The sequence below is a fragment of the Phyllobates terribilis genome, unplaced genomic scaffold, assembly GCF_046119375.1.
Source record: "Phyllobates terribilis strain yellow unplaced genomic scaffold, ASM4611937v1 Scaffold_12__6_contigs__length_324123572, whole genome shotgun sequence".
NCBI lineage: Eukaryota > Metazoa > Chordata > Amphibia > Anura > Dendrobatidae > Phyllobates > Phyllobates terribilis.
In genome coordinates, this window is record NW_027362772.1 from 202,642,347 (window position 1) to 202,666,350 (window position 24,004).

The window sequence follows — 24,004 nt, forward strand, 5'->3', positions numbered from 1 at the left end:
TGAAGTCCACACGGCTGTGGCGGATGCTATTAGCTTATTCAGTGATTCTTCAGCAGGGTATGAAATGGCACAGACCATCCTAGTGAATCAAATCGCAGATTGTTCGAATTCGTGTGGAACAAGAAATTCGACTGAAACTCAGCCCTCCGAAGATTAATCCACTTATCTCTAGCAGGGATACCATGACAGAAAACATATAAGGTAGATAACACAACATCCACCATTTACAGTAGGTGATGGCCACAGCTTACGTCTTCCACCTCCCTTGACAGTGATCTTTGCCCAGATCAGTGCATGCTGAAAAAAAGTCTCCTGGAGAGAGAGCCAGTAAATTTCTGCTAAATTACATGGGGCTGCTGAAAATGATCTCTATAGAACAGGAAGTATGAGCTTAATATTAGACCTAAATGCCACGTGAAAAATTGCAAGATTTCTGATCGTTTTAGTATAGATAGTGATAAAATGGGGTGCAATTCTGATACATTAAATGCAGTACTTCACTGGAGTACATTTCATACACTAGCGCATGCTAGCTGGAAGATGTGCAAAATTCATTACGAGGTATTTGTCTTCTAATGCCAATATTGTCTGTGAAGCGCTGTGGAATTAATGGCGCTATATACAGTGGGTACGGAAAGTATTCAGACCCCTTTAAATTTTTCACTCTTTGTTTCATTGCAGCCATTTGGTAAATTCTAAAAAGTTCATTTTTTTCTCATTAAAGGGAATTCTTAAAAAAGAAAAACTGAAATATCACATGTTCATAAGTATTCAGACCCTTTGCTCAGTATTGAGTTGAAGCACCCTTTTGAGCTAGTACAGCCATGAGTCTTCTTGGGAATGATGCAACAAGTTTCTCACACGTGGATTTTGGGATCCTCTGCCATTCTTCCTTGCAGATCCTCTCCAGTTCCATCAGGTTGGATGGTGAATGTTGGTAGACAGCCATTTACAGGTCTCTCCAGAGATGCTCAATTGGGTTTATGTCTTGCACTGAGGAAAAGCTTCTGTTGGGCCACTCTGCCATAAAGGCCCGACTGGTGGAGGGCTGCAGTGATAGTTGACTTTGTGGAACTTTCTCCCATCTCCCTACTGCATCTCTGGAGCTCAGCCACAATGATCTTTGGGTTCTTCTTTACCTCTCTCACCAAAGCTCTTCTCCCACGATTGCTCAGTTTGGCTGGACGGCCAGGTCTAGGAAGACTTCTGGTGGTCCCAAACTTCTTCCATTTAAGGATTATGGAGGACACTGTGCTCTTAGGAACCTTGAGTAATGCAGAAATTCTTTTGTAACCTTGGCCAGATCTGTGCCTTGCCACAATTCTGTGTCTGAGTTCCTTGGGCAGTTCCTCTGAGCTCATGATTCTCATTTGGTCTGACATGCACTGTGAGCTGTGAGGTCTTATATAGACATGTGTGTGCCTTTCCAAATCAAGTCCCATCAGTTTAATTAAACACAACTGGACTCCAGTGAAGGAAAGCAAAGGGTCTAAATACTTATGACCATGTGATATTTCAGTTTTCCTTTTTTAATAAATTTGCAAACATTTCTACATTTCTGTTTTTTTTCAGTCAAGATGGGGTGCAGAGTGTACTTTAAAGGGAATCTGTCACCCCCCTGGGCGACATCACACCTCTACTATGGGCAAACCCCTCCTATCTGCTTACTATTCCCCTAAATCATTGCCTCTGTGCTAAATTACCATATTCCCCCCTCCCCTGCACGTCACAGGCCTTATGACAGGTTCTGTGATGTGCCCTGCTCTGCCTCCCCACCTGCGCATGTGCAAAGCGCCGCTACCATGGAGCGTGCTTTCTTTCCCTCTGGCCCCATTTGGCTGCGTACTGCCAGCAGAGCGGAAATCAAAGTGACTCACCGTCGCTTGCGCAATACAAGGCTGAGGCGCAGTACGCAGCCAAATGGGGCCAGAGGCATGATTTGCGCATGCGCGGGAGAGGAGGCCGAGCAGGGCACGTTACAGGGCCTGTCACAGGGCCCTATGACATGAAGGGGAGGGGGGGATATGGTAATTTAGCACAGAGGCGGAATTTGGGGGAATAGTAATCAGATAGGAGGGGTTTGCTTGGTGTCCCCCGGACGCCATGCCTCTGGAAAACAGACTTTTTAAAACCAGATTTCTCTGCAATCAGATCTCTGCTATAGGCCATACAGGTATGTATAGATTTACTTTTCTATACCCTGTATGGCCATAGTAGAGGTCTGATATCATCCAGGGGGTGACACATTCCCTTTAATGAGAGAAAAAATTAACTTTTAGAATTTACCAAATGGCTGCAATGAAACAAAGAGTGAAAAATTTAAAGGGGTCTGAATACTTTCTGTACCCACTGTAAGTGAGTAAAATAAATAAATAAATGACTTTGGTGCATCTCACGCTTGTGGACCCGTCAACAAAACTAGCATAAATATCGCCTGTCTTGATGAATTCGGGCCAATGTGTTTCTTTATCTTCAAATTAAAACTTTACGGTTATGACTTAATAAGTCTGTAAATAATAGTCCGGCTTTAGACTTACTTTGTAGTTTTCCTTCAAGATATGTCATCCACTGATGCATTGTCGAATCTCCAAACATGTAAAAGAACTTTCCTTTCATACATGTGTTCATTTCCTCCATAGTGTGATAGGTCTGCATTTTGCACACTTTTGGGTACCAGAGTTCCTCTATTACATATCCACTGGGATATTCTAAGCTTGTTCCAGTCTTACAGGTGGATTCTATTTTTGAACTAGAATCTAGAAAAATATATAAAAGAAAGAAAATATTACATCTAAATATGGCTGCTTATGACAGTTTGTAAATTGATGAAACATAATAATAAGAAGAAATGAAAATAAAAAAAAAGAATTGCATAACATACAATAGTAATGCAAGGTAATAATTATGACATAATAATGGTAATAATAATAATTGATAATACATATTAAGATCAATAATTAAATTGGTTTGAAGCAAATGGAATTCGCCTCAAGTTATACACGTCACATTTCCAAAGCCCCCATCTGGTCCTTTGCCCAATTCCCTTCAGTCTCTTCTTCTCCACGGCATGTGATGTCTTCTTCCTCTATCTTCATTCTGCATCAGGGTTTTCAGCACTGAGTATCCTACTGACATTATGACGTGTGTTGTCCTAGGCGCTGACTAGTCCTTTAGAGACATACACCATGGCATCACGATATTATGACATGTGTCATGACATCAGAAACCTCCTCAAGATTGGAAGACCCATCACATAGTGATGATGAAGATAATGAAGAAAGAGGATGTTGTGTCGTTGTGTATGGTGCAAAAGTAAAGAGACTGCAGGGAGCTCTGCAGAACAGTGATGGCCAGACACGTGAGCAGTGAGGTAGAGGTTTATAGGTTTATAATGAGCTGGAATGGCTGCAGAGCATAATAAAGTAACATGTGAAGCACATCAAATAAGTTTGATGCTAATTTCCTCTCCAAGTTGGGCTGAATTTGAATTTCGGCACATTCGCTCATCACTAAATACATTACATGTGAATAAAATATGCTAATATTTAATATGAACAATAAAATATGCCTATACAAATTACTAATAATAAGTAATGTTAATTATAAATAATAAATAATATTAATACATGCTAATAATATACTAATTACTACTAATAAAAACTAATAATCAATATTACCATTAAATGATAATAATAATTAATAATAATATTATTATTACCACTATTAAATAATAGCGATTAATAATACAAAAAAATACGTAATAAAAATATGTTGGTTTATTTTCTCACTGACTGAAACAAACACTATAAACTATTTTACAGCAAGGTAGTACATTAACTTATTCCTTGTACATTACATCAGCAGCAGACTAACATTGATATATGACAAATGTGGGAGAAAAATCTTTTTTTTTAACTGCATGTTATTATGTCTAATGCTTGTAAAAGTGGCATGTAAAAGATTGTGCATCCATGGTCAAAATTACTATTATTGTGAACAGCTAAGCAAGTTGAAGATGAAATGATCTCTAAAAGGCCTAAAGTTAAAGATGACACATTGCCTTTGTATTTTAGGCAGAACAAAAAATATGTATTGTATATATAAATTTTAATTTTTTACATTTTAAAAATTACAAAAAAGATAATGGACTAATGCAAAAGTTTGGGCACCCTTGTAGATTTGTGTGCTTAGATAACTTTGACCAAGGTTTCAGACCTTAATTAGCCTTTTAGAGTTAGGGCTTGTTCACTATCATCGTTTGGAAAGGCCAGGTGATGCAAATTTCCCAGCTTTATAAAAACCCAGCCTCCTCTAACCTTGTGCCAAAAAATTGGAGCCATTGGCAAAATTTCAGTGACAGATGCTCATAGATTGCTAGAGAGGCAAATCAGAACCTCCACTTGTCTTCAAAAGACCTTCAGAAAGATGTAGCAGACTCCAGAGTTGTGGTACATTGTTCTACTGTACAAAGACACCTGCACAAATATGGCCTCCATGGAAGAGTCATCAGAAGAAAAACCACTCCTGCGTCCTCACCATAAAATTCAGCGTCAGAAGTATGCAAACGAACATCTAAATAAGCCTGATGCATTTTGGAAACAAGTTCTGTGGACCGATGAGGTTAAAATAGAATTCTTTGGCCACAATGATCAAAAGTATGTGTGGAGAAAAAAGGGCACAGAATTTCAGTAAAATAACATCTTGCCAACCATTAAGCATGGGGCTGGATCAATCATGCTTTGGGATTGCGTTGCAGCCAATGGCACAGAGAACATTTCACGGGTAGAGGGAAGGATGGATTTAATGAAATTTCAACAAATTCTTGATGCAAACATAACACCATCTGTAAAAAGCTGAAGTTGAAAAGAGGATGGCTTCTACAAATGGATAATGATCCTAAACACACATCAAAATCCACAATAGACAACCTCAAAAGGTGCAAGCTGAAGGTTTTACACTAGCCCTCACAGTCCCCTGATCTGAACATAATTGAAAATCTGTGACTAGACTTGAAAAAATAGCAGTGCATGCAAGAAGACCCAGGAATCTCACAGAACTGGTAGAATTTTCCAAGGAAGAATCAATGAAAATCCCTCAAACAAGAATTGAAAGACTCTGGGCTGGCTACAAAAAGCATTTACAAGCTATGATACTTTCAAAAGGGAATGCTACTCAGTACTAACCATGCAGGGTGCCCAAAGTTTTGCATTGGCCCATTTTTCTTTTTGTAATTTTTAAAATGTAAAAAACGACTATATATATATAAATATATTTTTTCCTAAAATACAAAGGAAATGTGTAATCTTTAACTTTAGGTCTTTTAGGGATCACTTCATCTCTTCACAATAACAGTAATTTTGACCAGGGGTGCCCAAACTTTTATGTGCCACTGTATAACTTGTTTTTTAACAGATTGGTGTTCACAATAGTGCAAGTATTGAATTAGTATGAGGGCCCAGAAGCTTTTTCTAAGGCACGTGTTTTTGTTTTGTAATTGTATTGTTTAGTTTACCCAAAAGATTCAGAATAACATATAGAAGGTCACACACTTAGTTTAACTTACTGGCTCCCATTAAAGTGTGAAAAATAAGATCCAAAAGGATAGAGGGTTTGATCCCCAGTTTGGTAGGACCCTATAGGTGCCTATCAAGAACATTCTACACAAAGTCAATTGTTTCATCTCCTCCAGTACTCAAACTTTCCTCATCAAAACCTTTTTGAACTGTAATTCTATACCATAGAGAATAGCTAATCACCAGTCCAATGTCAACAATGGCTTCTTGGAACACAGTGTCTCTAGACACTTTGCATCAGTGCAGGGGTCCCTAACTTGTGGCTTGGAAGCCACATTTGGATTGTGGGCCAGTGATGAATGCATTAAGACAAGGTCCAAATAACAGTTATGAAGAGAAGCTATCCAGATGGTGACTTTTGGGAGTAGTCCCGCACAGAAGAGCAGATCTGGATTTGCATATACTGGCATAGGGGTTGGAGAGAGAAATTAAGTGTGGCAAGTTAGAGATTGAATAATACTGCTGGTTAGATGGTTGCTTGAAACTGGATGCGATAGTGTGGTGGAAGTGTCTAAAAACTCAAGAATACTAAATGGGGTTATTGTGAGATTCACTGGTTGTAAGTATACTGCCTATGTGTGGTTTCTATGAGAAAGCTTTGGCTATCATTATACCAGTATTAAGTGCTCTGTGGGAGGAGAGGTGGGCAGGAGCCGGATATCACTACTCGGGCGGCCTTGGATATGGCTTGTGACCTCCTTTCAGAGCTGAATGTGGCTTTCAGGTTACAAAAGGTTGGGGTCCATTGTATTAGTGCAATATAAAGGAAATGTTGAAAACATGATCTGTTGGGAGAGGAGGGGTGTGGAGACTGGAGTTTGGGAAGCACTGATCTATACCCATCAGTCCTACATCACAATCCCGAGGTAGAGTTAGTTTCTTTGGCAACCTAGAAGAATAACAATGGCTTCTATGTTTGCCATTGCGCCATCAGCTTTATTTTAATGTCATGTATATCCCAAGTCATGTGACAAAGCTTTTTAAAAGCTTAATATTGACTTTTAGGATTGTTACTGCCAACAGTTGGTGCTAGGGTCCTTGCTCTCTTTTAGAAGGCTATAGAAGGCTGTTTGCATACTTTATGTAACTTTGATTTAGAAGTATTGCAATGTATTTCACCATTGATCCCACAGTGAAATTAAGTTAAAAAAGTCCTAAAATAAAGAAATAAAATCAAAGTCCAAAATTGTAAATCACCATTTTACCTTATGAAGATATGTATACATGGGATTCCAGCATCAAGAAGTACACAAACTATAAAATTTGCATGTCATTTATCACTCTTGATGAACACCATAATAAAAAAAGGCCAGGATTGTTGTTTTTTAGTCAAATTGCCTTCAAACATTTGGCTAAAGCAATCAAACCTAACTGTTATACTGTCATACCAATGAAGATTACAATTATGGGGGAGGCTCATCAAAGTGATTGTGCCTGAAAAGTGGCATAAAACACTTTGAAAAATTGCAATTTTGTTTAGCGAAATACAAAGTTGCGCAAAATTATTGGCATTTTTCACATTAGTTTGAAGCAGCTCTGCTATGATGGGCGCAGCTGTAGAAGAGCCAAGATGGGACAGCGTATGACTAAGCCCACCACTCAAATTCTGCTGTTTCTTATGTCAGACTACTACAGTCCATGACTGGAATAGCATTTCTGGCTCAGTGCATGGAGGTAGACGTCACTAAGAAGATGCGCAAAATTCATTAAGAGGTCATTAAGTGGTGTGCTCCTCTTAATGAATTCAGCGCATCCTACTTCAGCAAGCCCTTCATTAAGAGTGGTGTGCACAATGCCAGTCCTAATAAATTAACTCCTATGTGTCTTAGAATATGGTGACACACAAAAAAATATGTTTTGGAAAATAGTGATTTTATTGTAAAAAAGTATGAGGGTTCCCCATTCTTTATGATGCCCCCATAGTCACACAGCACATTCTAATTAAAATAAAATACATTATATACTCACCTAATCCAGGATCCTGATGAGTCCACGCAAAGCACGGGCAGACCACCACCGATGCACTTACAGAACGTCAGAATTCCGGCACAGCGTGATGACGCCACCGCGCCGGGATTCTGACGTTCTGTATGTGAGATAGTGCCTCGGCCAGTACATTACCCCGCTGTTCTGTAGACCGCAGGCTTAAAGCGTCCTGCAATCTCCAAAAAAGAGAGTGGTAGTGCAGGGAGATTATGTCTCGCTGCCATACCTCAGGGCTTAACTATATTGGTATAGTGTACAAGATGATAAATTAAGGAGTCGCAATAACTCTGGGTGGGCTTCTCCAAGTGAGGGTCCCGGAGCGACCGCACCCTCCGCCCCTTCGGTAGCTTCGCTACTGGTCCGTGGAAAACATTGGACCACATTCGGATAAGATCTGACTGTGTTCCGATTCTCACAGACAAACTGAACAGAGAAGATGGAGATTTTTTTTTTCAATTCTCCACATCAGAGGAAATTAGATCACTCTCTGATCAACTGTCATCAGAGTGCAATTAGTATAATCGGACCAATTTTCTTGGATGGAGAACGTATGGTTGTCTGCACCTGCCCTATCTGTGATATCTGTGATTAGTTTACACCACTCAACAAATTGTTATGTTTATTGACCAATCTCTATAGAGCCCTCCTTCTGGTTGTTTTTATATGTCCAATATGATCTCCTCAGATATAAACGTATTAAAGAAATATCAGAAGCTCATTTTGACTCTGTTCCCCTTTTGAATAAAGATATACTTACTGTTGCAGAGAACTGCTTCAATTGGCTGAATGTTTACCGGAATTTCCACTCTGACATTTGACCTAAGTGAACAAAGGAAGCTATTTTAATTTATCAAACATATTTTGCAAATACTTTGACAGCTTTTAATTAAAGCTTGACATGTTTGATATATTGTTATATCTCTGTAGTCTCTTGGCGCTTTTTCTCTGATCCCTTACAGAAAACAAATCTGAGCGAGTAAATAATCAGTGCAGGAGTCATGGGAAAGTGAGGGAACAAGTGACTGATGTGTGGGAAAAAAGAAATTTTTCTCTAATATGATATATGTCAACATTTCTTACCTTCCCTGTACTGATGATTTATGAATAAAATATTCTTTAAAATAAACAACTTTGCAAATAGCTTTTATTAAAAAAAAAATTCTAAATAGTTTTGTGTCTTCAGTTTCTATGCCGTCCTCATGACCGCAGGATCAAACTATACAAAATTTGTTTCAAAGTTGCTTCATGTAAGTTATACTTCCTGACTGCTCATTCAGACTATGTTCACTTTGTTGGTTCAATTTTATTTTTTTCATTATATACATTTAGGCTTCATTCTTGCCTGGTGAACTACAAAAGGCTTATTATATAGCCCCAGCAAATTAAAGGTTGAAAAACTTCCTTGCTTGGGAGAAAGTCTAGCAGTCCAGGCCCAGTAGGTGCAGCAATGGACCTCTTTAGAGATAAGCCTCTGAGGTCTTAGATGTTTGACCTTTTCCACTTGATACAGAGGTGACTGCAACTTGAGATGTCTACCCCAGAGAAGATGGTAGAGACTTCAGCGATACCCATGGAAAAACACCCGATGCTTCCCTCCCCACCAATACCCAGCAGAACAAATAAACACACATGAATTGATGGGTGAAGGTCGGTGACAGTTTTACTTCCAATATAATTTTTTTCCCAGTAAGGATATGTGCACATGATCCTTTTTTGGCAGCGCTTTAAACGCAGCATACTCATGCTGCGTCCAAAGCGCTGCACGCAGGTGAAGCCGCATGTGTTCATTGAACACATGCGGCTTCACCGCATCCTATCCTTTGGACTATAGAATTTCTCTTACGGAGAATTTGACATGCTGCGGTCTGTGAAGACGCGCCGCATGTCTGTCTCCGCGGGTGAGCCACAGGAGAATGGGAACGCATAGTGAGTATGGGATTTGCATAAATCCCATCCACTATGCTGTAAAATCTGACCGCTGTGGATTGCACACAGCGCAAGTGCGCTGTGTGCAATCCGCAGTGTTTACTTACCGTGTGCACGTACCCTAAAACAGTAACCAGGAAGGCACTTAAAACTTCGAAGAACTGGTCTAGTAGCCAAATTCCCTGGAGCTCTCCAGCAGGCAAGTCAGCTTACGTAGAAAAATATTCTGGTACTTTAATTCTTAAACAGACAAGGAGAAGACTGTGTAAACCTACACAGGACTCCGACCCTCACCCATCAGAAAACAATGCTTGCTCTACACCGTCTTGAAGGCCAGCTAACAAAATATCAGGGCCGATGTCTGTAAGATGCAAGCCATTTGACATTAGGAGAGAGAAATTGTCTCCTTCAAACTGACAATGTCTTACCATGACACAAAATTTATCGAGATAAACTTAGACAAACAGGCATTTATAATGCGCCGGGTCCGCTCCACCACTACATCATCCCGAACTCCCTGCCATACAGCTTGGGGAACTATCTTGGACCAAACAAGGAGGAGTTCAGGAAAGAAATTGGGAAAACACTCCAAGTCAGATCTCATCATTGTTATTAATTCGGTAACTTTGTAGCAACAAAGGTTGTTGCCATCCACATGCAAGACCAATATAATTGGACCAGCAACATCTCTCCCAATATCGACGACCTCTGGTAATACCAGAGGCCATTGTAATCCTCTGATATCTCTCCAATTCACATAAATGCCTCAAAAACCCAGGCTTCTCCTGCCAGGGCGGTATTTGGCCCGATGTGCTGCCAAGAATATGTAAGAGTGGCCCAACAGACACACAGATGGCCTGACAGAACCTAAAATCCAGAAATAAAGAAAATTAAATTAATAAATTTGGTCTAATATCTTGCAGAGCAAGCCAAATGTCACCTACTAATCCTTTGAACCTCTACCTCATACAAGTGTGCCCTGGCTGCCTCTGTAGCAACCCCTATATGAAAAGAAGGTATCCCACAATCACCTGGCTGAACTCCTGCAGCCTCTAAACATTTACGAAAAATCACCCTAAATTGAAATTTCAGTAAGGGGGATCCATCCGAACGTGGCAAGAAAAATTTACCCCTACATTTACAGCTTTAATAGTTGGAGGCTAATTTAACTGGGCAAACCGAACTTGAGACTGAGTATAAAGGAACCTAAGTGCCTCTGCCTGCTGGCTCTGCTTTTGATTTGTGAATACGGAGAAGTATCAAGTCATTCCCAATTGTCAAGTCGTCGCAGGGTAAACCACCCACTGACTTGTTTTTTGAACTTGAAATTAATTCACTAATACGCAAGGCACCAAAAAAAGAAAAGGCAAACACAGCTAAAAGCAGAGATGATTGGAAGTGGGAAGAACAAACCAGTGGAGTAAGGAAAATCATACGACCCAGTAAAGACAGAGAAATAGGGCATCTACATTGCTTGCTGGGTGGGGAACTCTTCCATCCTTTTATAACCTGTCTCACGATAAACCTTAGTAACGTCCGGCCATCATAATAATTGAAAATAAAAAGTCAAACTAGATAAACGCTGTTGAGCAGAAAGGCCTGAGATGCCCGGGTAGTGTAATTGCAAAATAAACTCAATTGTTACTTCAAGTCTGGATGGGCAGCAATTGTGGACTGGTCTTCCTTTAATCACTAGGCACCACTCTTCCCAGACCTTACCTTAGGATTGCCATGTCGAGGGGGGAACGGAAGATTGAACTAGGGGCATAAGCTGTTCGTTACTAGGTCCTATAGAGAAGACAGGCAAGCAAACCCATCAGATGAGTATTGGATAGGAGCTCTCTGAAAACCTGCCAAATGAAGCTTGACAATGCATCAGTAAAACCGTTATTAATTTCCGGGACATGACGGGTCCTAAACCAGATATTTTGATGTAAACACTGCAGTTCTAGGTTATAAAGAAGACCAAGTACCAGGAAAGAGGATGAAGATAAACTATTTATGCAATGAACCACAATGAGGTTGTCAGACCAAAACCACACTCTTTTATTAGCGAAATGCCCACCCATAGTGCAACTGCTCCAGCAACAGGGAAAAGTTCTAACAAAGAAAGGTTTTTGTAAAATCCTTGGCTTTCCATGAGTCAGGTCACTTGCCCACACACCACCGATTATAATTACCAAACATTGTACCAAAACCTCACTATCCCACGGCATCTGAGAACAAATTTAACTCTTGATTAGAAACTTCAGGGGACATAAAACATTGAAAGAAGTCAAAAAGGTTTTCCATACTTCTAAGTCTGTCCACAAAGATGTGGTTATTTGTATTCTATGACCCGGAAGAGATGCCCCCCCTTGTTGACAATGACAAGTGCTGTGATAAAACACTGCCGACAAGCATAACCCGGCAGGCGAAGACCAGCAGTCCAAGTAACGATTGCATTTGTTGAAGTGTCACCTTCTTTACAGAACAAAACCCAGCAGTTAGCTGCATAAGTTTCTCGATTTTTTTTTTTTTTTTTTCCGAAGGTAAATGAAAAACCATTGCCACGGTGTAAATTTCGATTCCTAAAAAGGACAGGGTGGTAATGGGACCGACATTTTTTTCTGAAGATTAAGGGACACAGAAACGGTGAGTTATAATTTTAAAATAATTTAATAACCATTGGCATCACAGCAAATCTTTTGGACCCACAAACAGGAATTTGTCCAAATAATGTATTATGCATCTTCTACCAGTCTCAAATCTAACAACCCAATCCAAAAGTAAACTAAAAAGTTCAAAATAATAACATGAAATGGAGCAACCCATTGAGAGGCATGTGTCGAAATAATAACCATCATCGACCTGACACCCCAACATGTGCAAACAATCAGAGTGAACAGGTAATAAGGGGAAAGCGGACTCTATATCATATTTTGCCAAAAGGACCCCAGCTTCAGCCTCCCTAACTAGCACCACCACCTTGTCGAAAATGACATAAGAGACCAAGGCATCTTCCAGCAAAATCCCATTGTTGACAGACTCACCTTTAGGGTAAGATAGGTGGTGTATAAGTCAAAATGTGCCTGGTTCTTTTTTAGGGACTATGCCCAGCAGAGAAACTCTGAAGTTTCAAAATGGAGAAGATTGAAAGGGCCAATGATTCTGCCTAATGCAACCTATTTTTTTAACTTTACTCCGGAGGATCTCGGGGTGTTGCAGGGCTGATTTTAAATTACAGGCAAAATTCGGAGACCTTAAACGAGATGAAAAAAAATAAGTAAATTCAAAACAAAGTTTAAGATATTGGTCTAACCAGGGACCCATTGCAGTTACGCTCACCAGGGTCCTTAGGCTCCTTGTCTTCACCGAGTGAGGGTTTGGCTGGTAATTTACCTGGAGGGCAGGGTCATCTTCCAGCAAAATCCCATTGTTGACAGACTCACCATTAGGGTAAGATAGGTGGTGTATAAGTCGAAACGTGCCTGGTTCTTTTTTAGGGACTATGCCCAGCAGAGAAACTCTGAAGTTCCAAAATGGAGACGATTGAAACGGGCCAATGATTCTGCCTAATGCAATATCTTTTTTTTTACTTTACTCCAGAGGCTCTCGGGGTGTTGCAGGGCAGATTTTAAATTATGGGCGAATTTAAAGGGGATGAAAAAAATACGTAAAATCAAAACAAAGTTCAGGTATTGGTATAACCAAGGACCCATTGCGGTTATGCTCACCAGGGTCCTTAGGCTCCTTGTCTTCGCCGAGTGAGGGTTTGGCTGGTAATTTACCTGGGAGGCGGGGGCAGCGAATTATGGCTTGCTGCTGATTGGTGACCAGTGGCTGCAGATAAAAAGGAGGTCTGCTTCAGGGATAACATAAGCCTGAGCTAAACATCTGTTGCTTTTGCCCGCCAACCCATTTTCAGGTTGCCTATGAAACTCCTCGTCATAACGCCACCAAGCGGTGCTGCCATGAGCTTTATAAGAACTATATATCATATCTTGATATATAAATAACTACGAACATGATTCCAGATGCTCCTGGCCCACAATGCAGCCTAAAACGACGAAAGCTTTTACTTGTTTCTGTCAAAAGGTCTATCAACTGATCTCCTTTCCTTATCAACCGTATGTTGGTCCACTGATAGGAGTGACCAAATGTCAATGCGTTTCATGTAAAAGTTTTTGTACCCCTGGTCAAAATTACTTTTATTGTGAACAGTTAAGAAAGTTGAAGATTAAATTGATTTCTAAAGTTAAAGATGACACATTTCTAGTGTTGAGCGAGCATGATTGACACTGCTCGGTACTCGCCCGAGCATCTCACTACTCGGGATGTTCGGCGAGCACCGAGTATTTCCGAGTTACTTTGGCGGGAGCGCGAGTCTCCATCCTGCACTTTTGGTGCTCTTTACAGAGCCAATGAACATGCAGGGATTGCCAGTCAGTCACTGTAATGCCGCAGCCATGTTGTTTGTGAGCATTACAGTGATTGGCTGGCCGCACAGCGTCACCTTGAGTATTTAAAACCGGGCGCCGCCATCTTGGACACAGTCGATCTGGATCAGCCAGTGTAGGGTCAGTGCTGCTGAGCTAGGGAGAGATTTATACTCCGAAATAGTTAGTGTAGGGTCTCTAAAGCCTGCCAAATCAAACAAACAGTCCTTCTCAGGACTAATATCCATCCCAGATATCAGGCAGGCAGGCAGGCTGTATAGGAGACACAGTGGTTATACCAACAAACGCTGCATTACAGTCTTGTGTGCTCCTGCTGGTCAAATTGCTAGACTTATTCCCCGGTCTCAGAGGCCAGGAAAAATCCTTTTTTTTTCATCTAAATCCTTTTTTTTTACCCTCAGTCAGACTGTACAAATACACGTCTTATTAACCTTTTGGAATTCCCCCCCCCAAAAAAAAAAATTGAGTGTGTCTGTGACTGTTCAGACACCAATATATCTGTTTAAAAGAGACTGGTGTAGGCCACATACCTAGAACTGTGGTTTTGCAGTTCCACGGTTCAAATCTCTGTATTATCCACCTTTATTCCTTTGGTACATAAAAAATAAAAAAATTGGGTGTCTCGCTCAGTGTTCAGACACAAATATATCTGTTTAAAAGATTCTGCTGTAGGCCAGAGAAATAGAAATGTGGTTTTCCTCTTCCACGGTTCTAATCTTTTTATTACCCTTTTTCCATTGATAGTGCGAGTATAAGCTATTTTACATCATTTACAATGGTCAAGGCACGTGGCAAGGGACGTGGAACTGGACGTTCTGGTGGCGTGTAGAGGACGGGGCCGTGGCCAAGGTGAAAATGTGCCATAACCAACAGCCACATCTTCTCGCTCCCACTTCTTGACCGAATTACTAGGGAAGCACACTACAACACCAGTATTGTGAACTGATCAGTGTGAACAGGTTATTAATTGGATAGCAGATAATACTTCCAGTTACCTGGGCACCACCACCTCCGGTCTGTCTTCCACATGGTCAAGTTTTAGTAGCCATGAGTCTCGACCGCATACGCCTCCTCAGCCTGATGCTCCTTCCTCCCACCATGCCGAGTGTCATCAGACAGCAACTGATCCCACACTTGGACACTCTGAAGAGCTGTTCACTGGTCCATTTCCATATTTGTGCCCCTCGCCTGCTCCACTTGAAGTGGTGGAAGAGGAGATCCCATGTAGCGATGCCCAAATATTTGAACAGCCACGGCCAGAGGAAGTTGACGCTGGCAATTTGTCACAAGAGGTGGACGATGACGAGACACAATTGCCAGGAAGTGAGGAGGAGGATCGTGGTGCGCAAGTGGAAGAGGAGGAGGTTGTGGATGATCTAGTAACTGACCCAACGTGGCAGGAGGACATGCAGAGCTAGGCCAGCAGCACAAAGGTGGAGGGAGGCAGAGTACCGCAACAGGCAGGAAGAAGCAGTGTGGTGGCCGCACACAGAAGGCAGGCAACAGTTCCGCGTAACATGAACACGAGGGACGTTGCCAGTAGGTCTTCCAGAGTCTGGAATTTTTTTAAAGACTCTGCTGATAACCCCAAAAAGGCCATTTGTACCACCTGCCATGCCAGCATCAGCAGGGGTGACAAAACTACCAGCCTGGCCACCACCAGCATGATCAGGCACATGTCAGCAAAGCACCCGACTTTGTGGGGCGAACCCCAGGGTCCACTACCAGTGTCAGCAGGTGTCACCACTGCTTCTTTCTCTGTTGTGCGTGTAATAGAACCCCCTGTTGTGCGTGCAAGGCAATCCCCTGTCCATACTGCATGCAAAGATGCCCCCTCCTCTCAGTCTTCACTTGTTATGGCAGTTTCTCAAGAAACAGCATCAACGTCCACGTCCACGTCCCACCGCAGCGTTCAACTGTCCATATCCCAGAGTTTTGAACGAAAGCGGAAATTCTCAGCTAACGCCCCACAGGCCACAGTCCTAAATTCGCACATTTCACGACTGCTTGCGCTGGAAATGCTGCCTTTTAGGCTGGTGGAGACGGAATCCTTCCGCAACCTTATGGCAGTGGCCGTCCCTCCGTACTTGGTCCCCAGCCGACACTATTTTGCCCGGTGTGCCATCCCCGCACTACACAAGCACGTGTCCCAAAACATCTGCCGTGCCCTCAACAACGCAGTTACTGGGAGAGTTCACCTGACAACGGACACAAGGACAAGTGCTTGTGGCCAGGGACGGTACATCTCCCCGACGGCACACTGGTAAACATAGTGGAAGCCGGGACCCAGTCGGACCTTGGGACAGAACACATCCTCCCCACACCGAGGATTGCGGGCTCTATGTCAGTCAGAGTTGCCCCCACAGTGTACAGCTCCTGCGCATCATCCTCCTCCTCCTCATGTTCAGCCTCCAGATATCACCACATCAGTTACAAGCTGGAAGCACTGCAGTACTGCCTCCGCCAAGCGGCAACAGGCTGTGCTGAAACTCATAAGCTTAGGTGATAAACCTCACACTGCTTGTGAGTTGTGGACAGCTGTGAAAGAGCAGGCAGATCTGTGGCTGAGACCGCTGAACCTACATCTAGGCAAGGTCATGTGTGACAGTGGCCGCAACCTGGTGGCGGCTCTGAGGCGAGGCGAGATCACACACGTACCATGCCTGGCTCATGTGCTTAACCTCGTGGTTCAGCGGTTTCTTAAATCGTACCCCGAGTTGCCAGATCGGCTCATCAAAGTACGGTGCCTGTCAGCTCATTTTCGGAAGTCGGCTACAGCTTCTGCCGCCCTTGCTGTGTTGCAGCAGCGTTTGCAGCTTCCGGCACACCGACTAGTGTGTGATGTCCCCACACGTTGGAACTCTACCCTCCACATGTTGCAAAGGATTTGTGAGGAGAAGAGAACAGTTGTGGAGTACCAGCTGCAGCAAGGCCGTTGATATTCAGATCAGACTCCACACATAAGACCTCAGGAGTGGACCTGGATGTCTGACATATGTACCATCCTGACAAACCTTGAGGAGTCCACCAAGATGGTGAGCGGCGATGACGCCATCTTTAGCGTCAGCATCCCACTTGTCTGTCTTTTGCAACGCTCTCTGCAGAGAATTAAAGAGGAGGCATTGCAGCCAGAGTATGATGAGATGGATCAAGAAGCCATAATGGGCGATTACACACAGCCCAGCCTCATCTCATCCCAACGTGCATTGGGTGACAATGAGGGAGAGGAGGAGGAGGAGGAAGAACAGGAGCTGGTATCATGCGCTGTAGACAGTAGCACTTGTACAACTGTCATACCGTCGGTTCAGCGTGGGTGGCCTGAGGACAGGGGGGAGGAGGAGGAGAGCATGGTCAGTCGTCATCTTGGTGAGGACAAGGAAGTCTTGCCCATTACCAGTCTGGCACGCATGGCTGACTTTATGTTACGCTGCCTTAACCGTGACCCTCGCGTTGTCAAAATGTTGGGTGACAGTCATTGGTGACACTTTTAGACCCTCGCTACAAGGAGAACTTTCACTCTCTTATTCCTGAGGTGGAGAGGTCTACAAAAATGGGGCAGTACCAGAAGGCCCTTGCTTCAGAACTGTTAAAAAAATTCCCATCTGAACACGCTAGCGGCAGAGATCACGGTTCGTTGACCGACCAAGGAGTACAGGTGAGAGAGACGCAACTCCAATCCAGCAAAGGCAGGGGAACAGTGTCAACATTCTGGGACAGTTTTCTGAGACCCGCCCAGTTTACAGGCCCTGAGGCGTGGGGTACTCTCACAAGGAGTGGAAAGTTTCAAAAGACGGTGAGGGAGTACCTTGCTGACCGTACCAGCATCCTCCATGATTCCTCTGTGCCTTTTAATTATTGGGTATCCAAGCTGGACATTTGGAATGAACTCGCTCTGTACGCCTTGGAGGTCCTGGCCTGCCCTGCCGCTAGCGTGTTATCGGAGCGTGTTCTTAGTGCCGCTGGGGGAATTATAACTGATAAGCGCAATGCGCCTGCGCAGTCTGGCTGCAGACAAAACGAAACATGCACATCCCAGACAGGGAGCAGATCGCGGTTTGCTTAGGCAGTGAACGCATACTGCGATGTACTGCGCCAAAAAACACATATCTGTTCGGGCCAGAGGCCAGGCGAGGCGCGTGGTGCCGGAAGCAGCGCCTGCGCTTATTGTGGTTTCAGCCGCCATTTCAGTGAAGACAAATTTGCACAGTGTCTTCAACAAAATGGCACCGGACAGCGCTGTATGCGCATGCGCGTACTCCAGCGCCATTTTGTTGAATACACTCTGCACATTTGTCTTCAATAAAATGGCGCCGGATATTGCGCTATGTGCAGGCACTGATTCCGGCACCATTTTAATAAAATAATGTAGTCGACGAGCTGCAGGGGAGCGATGGAAAGGTGAGTAGGAGTTTTTTTTTAATTTATGGATGGATCGATGGAGGAGCACATAACAGAATGGGGGACCAGGACTGGGGAGCATGGACCAGCATGGGGAACCAGGATGGGGGAGCACATAACAGGATGGGGGAGCATATACCAGGATAGGGGACCAGGATTGGGTAGCATATATTGGGATATGGGACCAGGATGGGGAAGCATATGCCAGGATGGGAGACCAGGATTGGGGAGCATATACCAGGATAGGGGACCAGGATGGGGAAGCATATATCAGGATGGGGGAACATATACCAGGATAGGAGACCAGCATGGAGAAGCATACACCAGGATGGGGGACCAGGATGGAGGAGCATATACCAGGATGGGGGAGCATATACCAGGATGGGGGACCAGAATGGGGGAGCACACAACAGGATAGGGGACCAGGATGGGGTAACACACAACAGGATAGGGGACCAGGATGGGGGAGCATATACCAGGATGGGGGACCAGGATGGGGGATCTTATACCAGGATGGGGGACCAGAATAGTGGATCTTATACCAGAATGGGGGACCAGGATGGGGGAGCATATACCAGGATGGGGGAACATATACCAGGATGGGGGAGCGTATACCAGGAATGGAGGAGAATATACCAGGATGGGTGACCAGGATAGGGAAGCATACACCATGATAGGGGACCATATACCAATAAAAATGCTCACCACCAGGGCGTAGAACGGGTTCAATAGCTAATCTAACTATAAAGCTCCTTGAAGCTGGAATCCTTTCTCTCGATGCACTACATCTGTTTATGTGGAAAAATGCACTAGTACATCATCTACAACTGGTTTATGTGCTGTCTATGTGTGACCTTTTGTGCACATGTTCACCACACAAACCGAAAGCACCATCATCAGAACAAGCCCTTACTCTAAGGCCACGTTCATATATACAGTATTTGGTAAGTATTTTACATCAGAAGTTGTGACGTGTTTCTATTATACTTTTCCTTTGATTGCTCCACTCTTGGTTTTGGCTTACAAATACTGAGGTAAAATACTGATCAAATACTCAACGTGGGAATGGGGCCAAAGAGGAATCTTAATGCAAGGTTGCTCAGGGATTGTTCTCTGGATAAATAGGTAGGCAAAGTAACAAACTCTAAAGAGAATAGTGGGATTCAAATAGTGCATATACATCCCCTTCCCAACCCCAGGGCAGTGAGATATCAGACAAATAGTCAGAGGCAGCAGCAATAAAGTCAAATTTGGAAGACAGATTTGTAGTAAAACAAGTGAGAATGGTGACAATTGGATAGCTCTGTAGAGAATCTGAAAACTGAGCAAGTTGCCAAGCAGATGAATACCATCTGTTATGGAGAAATAGAGGTTTGGTATATTCTTCTGATTCTCTAAAGAATACTTTCTACCTTCCCTAAATCTGCATTAGTTAATGCACAAGACTTTCTCATAAAACAATTGGCACCGGACCATAAGACGCACCCCAAATTTTGGGGTGGAAAATTGGAATTTTTTTTTCTATAAAATGGGGGTCCATCTTATAGTCGGTGCAGTATCTTACCTAGGGGGCGGAGTAGCGGGGGTCACAGGAGGCAGTGTTCCTCTGGAAACCGGCAGACGTGGAGGAATGCTGCAGACCCTGGATGCAAGAAGCCGGTGCTCCAGCAGCGGGGAGTTGCGGTGGTGATGGAGCAGGATCGCAGGGCCCTCCGTTCCCTCCCTCAGAAACCCAGCGGCTGCAGCAGAAGAAGTGAGATGCTATGGGGCCCCTGCCGGGCCGGGGCCCTTAGCCTGGCTGGAGCCCTTAGCCTAGCTGGGGTCTAAGCCTGGCTGGGGCCGGAACCTGTGCCGGGCTTGGGCCGGGGTCTGTGGCTAGGGCTGGGGCCTGTGGCTGGGGCTAAGACCGGTTCCTGTGGCCGGGGCCTGTGGCTGTGGCCGGGGCCTGTGACTGGGGCCTGTGGCCGGGGCCTGTGGCTGAGGCAGGGGCCTGTGACTGGGGCCTGTGGCTGGGGGCTGAGGCCGGGGCCTGTGGGCTGAAGCCGGGGCCCATGGCCAGAGCCTGTAGCCGGTGGCTGAGGCGTGGGGCTGAGGCTGGTCTGTGAGTGGCGTCAGATGGTGAGGCAGAGCAGCGTGTGCGGGTTTCCGGTGTGCGCGGCCATCTTCCTAAAGCTATGATCTACAGGAAAATGGCCGCTAAAGCTCCCGGTCTGCGCATGCATCGGCTCGGGAGGCCATTTTCCTGTAGATCGCGGCCTCAGGAAGAAGGCTACACACACCGGAAAGCTGCGCAGGCCACTCTGCTTCACCACCCAACACCGCTCACAGCCCAACACCGACCTCAGCCCCGGTCAGGCACAGGTCCCGGCTTCACCGCTGACAGCATCTCACCACTGCTGCTGCTGCCGCCGCCATCGCCGCCACATTCCTGAAGGAGGGAGGCACGGAGGGCCCTGCGATCCCTCTCCACCACCACCACAACTATCCTGTAAAGTAATGTTTGACCATAAGACGCACCCCCCATTTTCCTCCCAAATTTGGGAGAAAAAAGTCCGTCTTATGGTCCGAAAAATATGGTAACTGGTTCTTTGTGATATTGGCTGCCATCTTACCATATAGTGTTCTAGATCTTGTTCCCCATGGGTTGGGAATGTCTTTGTTAGTAAATTTTGGTAATATACTCTTACTTGTACCTAAACATCCCAGGTGGCTACTCTTCTGCAGTAAGCCTGCTTGGTTTACATAGTGGTCACAAAAAAGTGTGAAAAACACTTCCTATTGTCTTCAAATGTTCTACATATCTAAGGCTATGCTCTTGTATTGGAGGACTTTATTCCCTTAGATGCTGGTTTTTAATGGTCAAAGAAGATTCTGTGTAACAATTTTAGATATTACATTTTTAAGATAAAAGACCACCATAGATGCTGGAACTACCTCTTGTATAGTCAGCTGATTGATCTCTCCCAAGTAGTGGAGATGTGTTGTAATTGTACCAGTTTAGGCTACGTTCATGCATTCAGTATTTGGTCAGTAATTTACATCAGTATGTGTAAGCCAAATTGAGGAGTGGAACAATCAGTAGAAAAGTATAATAGAAACACTTCACCACTTCTGTATTTATCACCCACTCCTGGTTTTGGCTTACAAATTCTGATGTAAAATACTGACCAAATACTCAATGTGTGAACATGGCCTTGGTGTTACACCTTGTGTCTTTACTAATAAATGCTGATTATGCTAATATGCATTGCAGAGCTGGAGGCTACACAGGGACTTTGACCACAACACATGTCAAACACACGGCCATATAGTTGCAACATAATGCAAATAAATGGGTTCATATTGTAACCCACAAGATACTGTGACTGTGAAACACAAATTGCAAAACGTAACTTGTCGGGTCACAGTACATTGTGGGTTACAATATGACCCTGTTTATGCATTATGCTGTGATGTTGCAGAGGCATATAGTGATGTTTGAGCACACAAATTGTCACGACAAAAATTGCAGTGCAGTTTGTAGGGAATAAAAAAATAAAAATTAAAAATACAAATACATGCAGTGCTTCATGTATTTTCATGAGCTATTCAGTCTCTAATGCTGTACATAACATGTCTGTAAGCGCTAATCCTGAGAAAGAAGGGGCAAGGCTGACAAACTTCTTTTTTCTTGATAATTTAAACCAAAATTTTGGACAATCAACATTTTGTAATGGACATACAGTGGCATGTAAAAGTTTTGCCACCTGTCAGGGCAACACCGGAGAGATCATACAATATCCCATTGCTGCCACCAATTTGTCAGGAATACACCGGCGAGATCACATAATATCCCACCGCTGCCACCAATTTGTCAGGGATTCCCACACACGATCCCGTTTACTCACTGGTGAACACCCACTGTGACCTCTTGAGCGAACAGCTCTTTGCTGCCCCCTATCATCCGGACAATTGCACAATTGGCCGACGATCAATACCGGAGGCCCGCAGGCTGTTCTCACTTATTAGTTATTGGAAGGATAACAGTGAGAGCCTGGCATACACACCTCCTTTCACCACATGAAATATATGTATACACCCTCGTACGATCACTGCTAGCTTCACGGTAACCCAAGAAGATAATTAGCTGCCACCACCAATCAGTTCTGGCTGATTGAACGCCTTATAGGTAGCGTGTGGCTTCGGGGGGGAAAGCATCCAGCAACTGTTACAAATAACACAAACACAGGAGACAGGAAGTGTTGTCCTTTAGAAGCATCCAGCAACTAGAGGGGTTAACACAGTCACAGGAGCCAGGGAGTGTTTTAGCAGAGTCCCAGGGGAAGTGGGGAAGTTGTTATTGCAGTCTGGCTGAAGCCAAAGAGAAAGGTGGTGTGTTATCTGGATCTGACAGAAGGCAACTGAACAGGATTCAGATCAGGAGAGAAACTAAACACAGGTGAGATAAACTCCCTGAACTAACAGTGCAGAGTATCCATCTCCATGCAGGATAAAGAATGCTGTGAACTATTGTGTCCTTGTGAAGGATAAGCCTGTGGTTGTGTGCTGCTAAGAGATCTAATCTATGCTGAATTATGTTACTGAATAGACTGTAATACTGTGTTTTGTGAAGAAACTACTGTATTGTTACTGGAGCCGGTTGCTCAAGAAACTCAGACTGTGCTATAAAGAAGAGAGTACTTCAGAATTGTTCCACTGACTCATTAACCTCTCACAGAAAAATAATGAATTACCCCAAAGTTTCTTGTTCAGAGCAATTGAACTGAAGGATAGACTGTTGTTTGCATCCAGAGATATAGAAGCGGAGGAGAAGTTTGATGCTGGACAAGTCCAGAAGAAGTTCTTGAGATCATGGGGAACGGGGTTAATCAGCAAAGACATCAAGTTGCAGCTGAAACAGTACCTATAAGATCCTGGCATTCTAGACTAAGTCCTAATTGAAAAAATGAATGAGGCAGCTAGTCTGGAGTCAGAGAGCGAACAGAAGTTAAAGAAAGTCTCTGCTCCTAAAATCTCCAAAATGAGTCAGCTGAAGTTAGAGACCCCCGGTGACCAGTCCGAAGATCATCTTGGAGACCCTCCAGTGCCACCTCCGAGAGGGAACCTTAAATCACCAACAAGAGAGGACCACTAGCGCTGACTGGGAGGAAGTAATAGGAGATTTTCGAGCCGAGTTGATTGAGGTGAAAAAGTTGATTAGTTCCAGGCCAGAATATGTATCCCTCAGACCCAGGAGTAGGTTCCAAAACAGAAGATACCCGGCTTGTGAAGAGTGCCATTCATCAAATCAGAGTACGGTGTGTCCACTGTCTAAAATGTGGTGAGGAAGGACATTATGCCAAGTAATGCCAATGGTCACGGTCGTTTGGGTTAAAAGACAGGAGGTTGCCAGTGCAGGGCAACTGGTAACAGCAACACGGAGGAGGCCCCAGAAGCAAATCCAAATCTGACCAAACCCCAGAACGGCGCATGAGGTAAAATGACTGTGTCAGGACTATCCTCAAGTGTGTTCCCATCTACAACAGCTGCAAGAGAGATAGAGGCATCAGTTACTTAATGCCCAGTGCGGAGGTCAAATTATGTGCTCCTGGGAGGAGGATTCATCGGTCAGTAAAGATAGCCTCATCGGCCTAATCAGTGAAAGGTGCTTTAAACAGTGCCATTTAGATAGACTCCTGGTAA

The 24,004-nt window shown here is 43.9% G+C and overlaps 1 protein-coding gene across 3 annotated transcripts in view; it reads right to left on the reverse strand.

Moving 5' to 3' along the window:
• Positions 1 to 24,004, reverse strand: part of LOC141173207 (NXPE family member 1-like) — a 263,120-nt gene that overhangs the window by 46,633 nt on the left and 192,483 nt on the right. For all 3 annotated transcript variants that reach the window (XM_073657840.1, XM_073657838.1, XM_073657839.1), the window contains 2 exons: positions 8,317 to 8,378; positions 2,538 to 2,756 (listed from right to left, as the gene is read on the reverse strand). In XM_073657840.1, the coding sequence (XP_073513941.1) occupies positions 2,538 to 2,756; positions 8,317 to 8,378 (281 nt within the window). The remainder of the gene's footprint in view (positions 1 to 2,537; positions 2,757 to 8,316; positions 8,379 to 24,004) is intronic.